The sequence below is a fragment of the Populus euphratica genome, unplaced genomic scaffold (genome assembly GCF_000495115.2).
Source record: "Populus euphratica unplaced genomic scaffold, PopEup_1.0 scaffold1.1, whole genome shotgun sequence".
Taxonomy (NCBI): domain Eukaryota; kingdom Viridiplantae; phylum Streptophyta; class Magnoliopsida; order Malpighiales; family Salicaceae; genus Populus; species Populus euphratica.
The window spans coordinates 6589763-6597549 of record NW_011499845.1 but is presented as its reverse complement, the minus strand read 5'-3'; the positions used below and the strand labels follow the sequence as shown (position 1 = coordinate 6597549).

Genomic DNA, 7787 nt, shown 5'->3' with positions numbered 1-7787 from the left:
ATGAAAAAACAAAAAGAAAATGAAATTATAAAAATAAAAATAAAAATTATCTTAAAAAGAATAAGAATTAATTATGAAAGATCAAAAAATAAATTAAAGAGAAACGAAATTAGAAAAAAAATTATAAATTATTCCTAGTAAAACAAATTGTAATAAAAAAGACTTGTTCCCGACCTCAATGAATAACAACTTGAACATCTTATTTGAATGGGCAGGTCTCGCTACTGATATTCACAAATGCTTAATTTCGAGCAGCTTTGCTTTAACCACACAATACCCATCGCCTGAGGCTCAAAACTCAAGAGTGTTAAGCACTCAAAGAAATGGTAAAATTTGGCCTGAAAGGATGCAAAATTGACTAACATGGGAGCGGTGCTTGATGGGTAATGCGAATTGGCTTGATGATACTGAGTACTGAGACTCGGCATGAGATGATAGATCTGCTACTGGAGGGTTATTTTGGCCTTGTAGAGATGAATTTCAAGACAAGTGAGAGATTATGAACATCACAATAATAGAAGATCAGCTTCAACAACCCGTCACTAAACAGGGTGCTAGATAATTGTCACATTGCCCAAAAAACTCTGACACCCACTGATAACAGACCCAAGCTAACTTAAAATCTACTCCTCTACACCAAGAAGACCACCACCGCCACCCCCTCTCGTTGTAAACTGGTATCAATTCCCTCTTCTGATCTGCTCCTCCAGCCCCCAGCCACTGCCTGCCACTAAGAATTCACATATCCCATCACCAATGCAAGTGATGAAACATCAAGGCGATACAAGTTGCAACGATGACAAAACTAACAAGAATTTCAAAGCCAAAGATGACAACGCGAGAGAGCACATATGAAGAAAAGGTTGCCTCTGAACAATATTTCCAACATTGAGAAAGAACGGAGTCGCTGTGCGTGTACATTTGACGAGTAAGAGTAGAAAAGGTAAAAATCTTTGGATCCCATCATCATTTTCCTGGCTGACCATTATTTTTGTATGGTGATGGTTGTCTGGGATAGGGATCAGAAGAGACTAATATAGCTATTGGTCAGAACAAGCAACATCTTGCATTAAGTTCACAATCAGAGTTTTGAAATGGCAATTGCATGACTAAAATTGAAAACCCACGCGTGTCCTCTTCTCCTACCCTAATATACTACAGATTCATCCGCATTAATCAGAAGAAAGAAGCAGATAATAAAAATGCTTAATACAGATCTCACAATTTCATCAATTTACACTTTCACAAAACAAAATCCATATTCTGATCAAAATTGGAACGAATTCGACACGCAGGAAAAAACTCCCAAAATGATTAAGGAAAAGCTGCATATTAATAAGTCTTGACATCCAAATCAAACAGTCACTACCTACACGAGAAAAATAACTGAATTGAAAACGCCAATTAAAGTCTCATTTGACAGCAGGAATCCATGAAAATAGAAAACAAAATCCATTTATATCCATCACCATCATCATCACTTACTCCTTGCTCTTGAGCCTCTCGACGCGTTGATTCAACTGCTCGATCTTCACAACAAGATGAGTGACCGAGTAAAGAAGCCAGTAGAAAATTAGAGCAGCACCGATCAACAACGCATTCCTCTGGCTTTTCATGATAGATTTCTGGTGACGGAGGTGCTCGGTTGGAGAGCAGGACTCGCCCTCGCAGGTCGGCATCGTCTCATACTTCCAGTATATATCCATCAGCAGAAACAGGCAGAAGGGAACCACCGACATAAACGGCTTCAGCAGATTGCGCGTCACCGCGAGCAGTCCCTTGCGCAGTCCGTCAAGGCCTGGGATGGTCAAGAGAAGGACCATGATTGCCTCTGCGCCTGCGGCATAGCCTAGTACTACCCACTCAAGTGCCATTGCTGCTTGGAAACCCTAATTGATCTGAATCCGATTGGGAAATTTGGGGGTTATGGTTTTGTACTTTCCTTCGGGGGTAAGGAGAAATAGAACGTGGCGTGGTCAGAGAAATAAGGCTGTACTTTTTCTTTTTCATTAAATAGAGGGGCAAATGCTACGGTGCACCTAGGAAATAAATAAAGTAAAATTCTTATGCCTTAGACCAAAGTGAAGAAAACTTGTGAACCAGCCACAATAAAAATAATTTGAAGATTTCGAATAACTCATTCAAATAGATTTTAAAACACAACAAAAATTCTTCTCTCTCCTTTCTTTGATAATTTTCGCTAATCCTTCTTATTCTTGTTTGATAATTGAAATGTATTTATTCTCATATTTTATTTTTATTGTTCTAAAAATCATCAATTCCATTATGTATTTTTTGAGCTTTGTTAAAGGAGCAATTCAGTTCTTTTAAGTCCAGTTTTATGTTTACAACTACATTTTAGATTATACTATTCCCTTTATTATTAGGTGAATAAAAGTTTGATAAGACCAATCATATAAATTTTAATATTAATGTCATATAAGATATAATATATAAAATTCTTCTAAAAATACTATATTTTTATCCATATTAATATATATAAAAAAGATATATTTAAACTATTAAGACAATATTATGTTTTACTCACCACCCTTTATGAAAAAATTTAAAAATTATAAATAAATCATGAATTTTTCAATCGATTTAAAATCTCTATTATCTATTACATATTTATTTCTAAAATATATTCATGTAGTATTATTGTATTTTATTAAAATAATATTTATTTTAGTATTGAATAAACTCTAAATTTACAAAAAAAAAAATCTTTTATAAGTAAGTATGTCATCTTCAGCTACCTTAATAAAAAATAATTGACTAAATTATTAAAATTAAAAATTTAATTAATTATAAAAATTATAAATCTTATTCCCGAGCAACTTAAAATTTTTAAAGTATCTCCACTTTCATTTTCCTTGTTTATTTTTTTGTACTTGATAACCATTTCAAAAAACTCTGAAAGGAGTAAACAAGAAGTCAATGTTTTTTTTTTTTCCTTGCAAACTTGTATAAAAGAATCAATTACAAAATCATTTGTAACGAATCAAAAATCCTCGTAGCAACCCGAAGGCCTTTATATTGTGTACCTGTGAATCTCGTAACTGATTTTCTCAACCATTTTCAAAAATCAGATGCCGTTCTAGAATATTCAGTGAATGCGATTATCAAATCCGTTGCGAGAAGCAATTAGTTAAATTTTTTACACTTTATGTTGTGGCCAAGAGAGGAAGCGATTTATTTTTTATTCAGGTTTGATTTTTTATATATATTTGTTATTCTTGTGATATTTTATTTTTTTACTAGGTTTACATGTTGTTTAGTGAATTCAAGAATTAATTATAATATATATAAATTAACCGGATATCCTGAATTATAAAAAAATTAATTTCTTTAATTTCTTTTAATTTCATAAGGAGTGCGGTTGTAACACATTCTGAGTATGTTTCATTGCAAAATGTCCTAAAGATCATTTTATATTATTTTACATGTACTGGAATTTTAAATTTTAAATTATGAATCTAGTCGGTATATTTTTAAATGCAGTGGACGGGGAAAAATATCAAGCTCTGCATCCACTGGACCGTTTTACCCAAGTATTTAAATTTAATATATTTCGTTAAAAAAATACCAATACGTACATGACCGTTAAGAAACTGGTCAAAAATACTCTGGAAAATTGACTTTGGAATCTAATTCCATAGACAAACACATATGATAGAGATCGAAGCTTTTAAAATTCCCCCACAGTCTCACTCCTCGGCCAGATAATCTTCACTGGAATTTAGAAGCGTAGAATTCGAAATACATTCTGTAAATCTTCAAATTAACAACTGAAAGCCCATTGATTAGCACCTTTTCAGCTCTACAAATAATTTTAAATTTATTAATATTAAAAATAAAAAAAATATTATTTTAATTCTTTAATTATTCGCAGATAAATACGAAAACAGGGAGCACGAAGGGATGACGGGCCGCTGACAAGATTTTGATAGATCCCCCCCCCAATTTTCAGGCGCTATGCTCCCACTATTTTCATGGAGCATCGGAGCACGCCCCCTGTTTCGTATGGTTACCAAGCATATAAATATGCAGAAGCTTCCACTATCTTCGTAATAAAAAATTCCTTCGATTGTTCTACAGCCTAGCTGAGATAAGGTAAATAATTAGATTTCCCCTGCACAGCAGTTCTGTGATTCGGAGCATCCAAATACGCCTTGCATCCTTGAGGACTCGTGTGTTAATTAATTCTCTTTATTATTATTTCTTAGAGAGGAGATATTAATGTTCTTTATTGGGTTTAATCCATGTTATAGGCGTCCCCGTATGAAATCTAAACTATTTCAATTTGATTCATGGCACGAAGTTTGAAATGAAATACATAATATAAACTGAAACTATTTCTATAAAAAACCAAATAAAAAATGTTCTATCTAACTTTGAGAGTAATAAGATTTACGAACAGTATATCTAATATCTTTTTATTATTTTATTATTTTAAATTAAATTTTTTATTATTTTTAGATCGTTTTTATGTATTAATATTAAAAATAATTTTTTAAATAAAAATATTATTTTAATATATATTTTATAAATATACTTTTAAAAAATATTATTAACAAGGCAATTATTATTTGATGCGCATCAAGGACAATAAAATAGAGAAGAAGATGGGAAAACCTAATTTAATTTGAAAGTTCTTTCTAAATAAGAAAGCATTTTGAGTTGATTTCTCATCACGTCATTGGAAGCTTGGACAGTTTTTTTTTTTTTTTTTTGGGCCATCAACGGAATTGTCGTTGCAGCCTCCTAGGAAATCAAATCAAGGTCCGGACCTTGATGGATGCTGATGGAGTCAACCATCAGGAGCCCCCCTCGCTAGACTACGCCCATAATTATTAACCGTTTTAAAAATACTGGAAAGGGAAAGAACAAAGCCCTGACCAGAGCTGCTCATAATCCCAATTTAAAAGATGCGACTTGTTTATTAGCAGAGCAACCGGTCATTTTCTTCTTGAGCTACCTGATGCTACGCGATGGTCCAAAACACCTTCACAAAAATTGGAATGGAAAAAAAAAATAAAAAGGAAGAAATTTAAAATAAAAAAATACAAATGAAATGAAAAGCTGCGTCGGCGAAGAAAGAAAGCCCCTCTCTTACGCAAATTCTCCTCAAAGCAACAATCAGTCCCTCGCTCTCTCCCTCACTCACTCACTCTCTCTCTCTTCTCTCTCTCACTCACACAAAAACATCGCCACAATTGCCAACAATCAATTCTCCATATACTCATAGCCCTTACTACCTATCAAAGCAAACTATCAAAGCAAACCCAGAGACATGTCTAGGACATTAACGATGGCACCTCTTATCTCCCTTCTAATAATCGCACTTCTTACAACCCCAGCAATTTCCTCCGTGGACACTTTTGTCTACGGTGGCTGTTCACAACTAAAATACACACCGGGTTCTCCTTACGAGTCCAACGTCAACTCGCTACTTACCTCCCTTGTTAACTCGGCCACGTTCACCATCTACAACAACTTCACCATCAAGTCCCCAACATCACAGGACACCCTTTACGGTCTCTTCCAGTGCCGGGGAGACCTCTCCAATGGTGACTGTGCCAGCTGTGTAGCTCGTGCAGTGAGTCAACTCGGCACTCTTTGCCTTGACTCGACCGGTGGCGCCTTGCAGCTTGATGGGTGTTTCGTAAAATACGATAACACGACGTTTCTTGGTGTGGAAGACAAGACGGAGGTGTTGAAGAAATGTGGGCCGTTGATCGCGTATGATTCTGATGAGCTGAACAGGCGTGATGCGGTGATGGATTACCTGGGGACTAGTGATGGGTCCTACAAGCCTTTCAGAATTGGTGGTTCCGGGGATATTTCTGCTGTGGCGCAGTGCGTACAAGATTTGAGTACGAGCGAGTGTCAGGATTGTTTGTCTGAGGTGGTCGGACGGCTGAAAACTTACTGTGGGGCCGCTGCCTCGGGGGACTTGTACTTGGCCAAGTGTTATGTTCGGTTCTCCAAAGCTGGGGCCCACTCCCACGGCGGAAATGGTAAGCTGTTGCGCCACCGGCCGGCTGGGTGGTGGTTTAAGGTTTTTTGTTTCTGGCTAAATGTTTCTTGGTTTAAATTAATGAGTAATTAGTGAAAATCCCCATCTTGAATGATCTTGAATTTTACCTAATTTCTACACCATGGCAAACCTAACCTGTGAGACCGGTGCTGTAGTTTTGCATGGTTATTTGGGTAAATTTCAAATTGCTCAGGGTGTTTTTTTCCCTTTTTTTATTTATTTTGTTATGGTTTCCCCCTTGTGTGTGTGTGTGTGTTTGAGAGTGGGAGGTTTGATATGTTCGTCACTTGTCTGGTTAATGATGTTTCGTGTACTAATTTATATGATGATGAGACTGCCTTCCTGGTATGACCGGATTTCTTGACGCATATTGAAGGTGAATGTGGAAGTGTCTATGAAGATTCTGGAGCAAAGTTTATTGAATTTTAGCACTTCTTTATTCCTAGTGGATAATTTCAAATTTTTTGATGGATACTTAATGCTTCAATGCTTTTTCACTGAATGATTTAGTGTTGGTTTTGATCATGAGTTTGACATCAATCCCGTATTTATATTTATATATTGTTATAGATTTGATGGATTTGGAGGTCAAAACCCAAAAGGGAGAATCTCGTAATCGTGCTGTATGTTTGAATTGTTAAAGTTGTTGCACACATGTTCATAAAGAAAAAGCCCTCTAAAGTTCTCAATTACCACACCATGATATAATCAAGGCCCCACTTCTAAATTATTGCCTAACTGGTATTCAAGAAAGAATCCAATGCAAATGAAGTTATTGTGGCCTTAGTTCAGAGTCTTTCTTCCCAGGTGTCTGAACTTTTATAAAGGGGGAGCAAAGCATATTATTACTCAAACAATGTTGAAATTATCACTGCTACAATTTCCAAAATGAATTGGACATGCTGTTCTTGAAAATAATAGCATAATGAATCTTGTTTGACAACTAAGTTGAAGTAATCAATAAACCCTCTCCGCTAATTATGCAGAATGTAGCAAAAAATCATTCACATATAATTAGGTTCTCTTTATTGAGATGATCATTTAGCAACTTATAATTTGTAATTGATGGCAATACACAGCGATTACCTAGGATTGCTAACTATCCTGTCATTGTGCAAGGATAGTGAGATGGTATCTAATTGTTTGATTTTTACCTTCTGCAGTAGATCACGACGAAAATGATGAGGTCGAGAAGACACTTGCAATTTTAGTAGGACTTATTGCTGGGGTTGCATTGCTCATTGTATTCCTTGCTTTCTTAAGAAAAGCTTGTGGAAAAGGAAAAGGTAACTACTTGTTTATCTTTCTTTGCATCTTTATAGTTCTCTTTACTGTGTTCCTTGAACGTTGTCAAAACTTTTCAAATTTTTTAGGTTTAGAAATTGCCAATACTCGTATTATATACGTGCCCTCTTTCAATACGCAGGTGGTAAATAATTGAATCCAAGAAAATATGATGATTCAGGAAATGGCATTTCTCCCTTTGTCCCTCTGGTAACTTGCTTTGCATTATGTGTGGCCCAATTGCTTCCCTTTTGTTTTTGTGGTCTTGATTTCTCTCTTCCCTCTTTTTAAAGTTTCTTTCAAATTTATCCTAAAGAAGGCTTGGAAGGGTAGATAGGAAGATGTCCTTGGAAACAGGTACCTTGAAACAAGTGAAAAGAAAGGTTGCAATAAGGTGAAAAAGCCCAAGGATTCCAAACTCTCCTTACACCCACTTTAGTCTTACAACGTTACTTTAATG

At 35.4% G+C, this 7787-nt stretch overlaps 2 protein-coding genes across 2 annotated transcripts; one reads left to right on the top strand and one right to left on the bottom strand.

Moving 5' to 3' along the window:
* Nucleotides 1–457: 457 nt before the first annotated feature.
* Nucleotides 458–2027, bottom strand: LOC105125293 (uncharacterized). Its single transcript, XM_011025683.1, has 2 exons — nt 1486–2027; nt 458–746 (listed from the first exon to the last, which is right to left on the bottom strand). Exons 1-2 carry the CDS (start codon nt 1872–1874, stop codon nt 731–733), a joined length of 405 nt encoding a protein of 134 aa, XP_011023985.1. The 5' UTR covers nt 1875–2027; the 3' UTR covers nt 458–730.
* A 2978-nt stretch (nt 2028–5005) lies between these two features.
* On the top strand, nt 5006–7402 carry LOC105125289 (cysteine-rich repeat secretory protein 12-like). Its single transcript, XM_011025670.1, is given in 3 exon segments — nt 5006–6023; nt 7207–7329; nt 7332–7402. Coding segments are annotated over 3 exon segments (906 nt in total). The 5' UTR covers nt 5006–5296; the 3' UTR covers nt 7388–7402.
* Nucleotides 7403–7787: the final 385 nt, after the last annotated feature.

What these genes read in the sequence shown, in the direction of transcription:
- LOC105125293 (XM_011025683.1), bottom strand. Translation starts at nt 1,874, where the DNA reads ATGGCACTTGAGTGGGTAGTACTAGGCTATGCCGCAGGCGCAGAGGCA.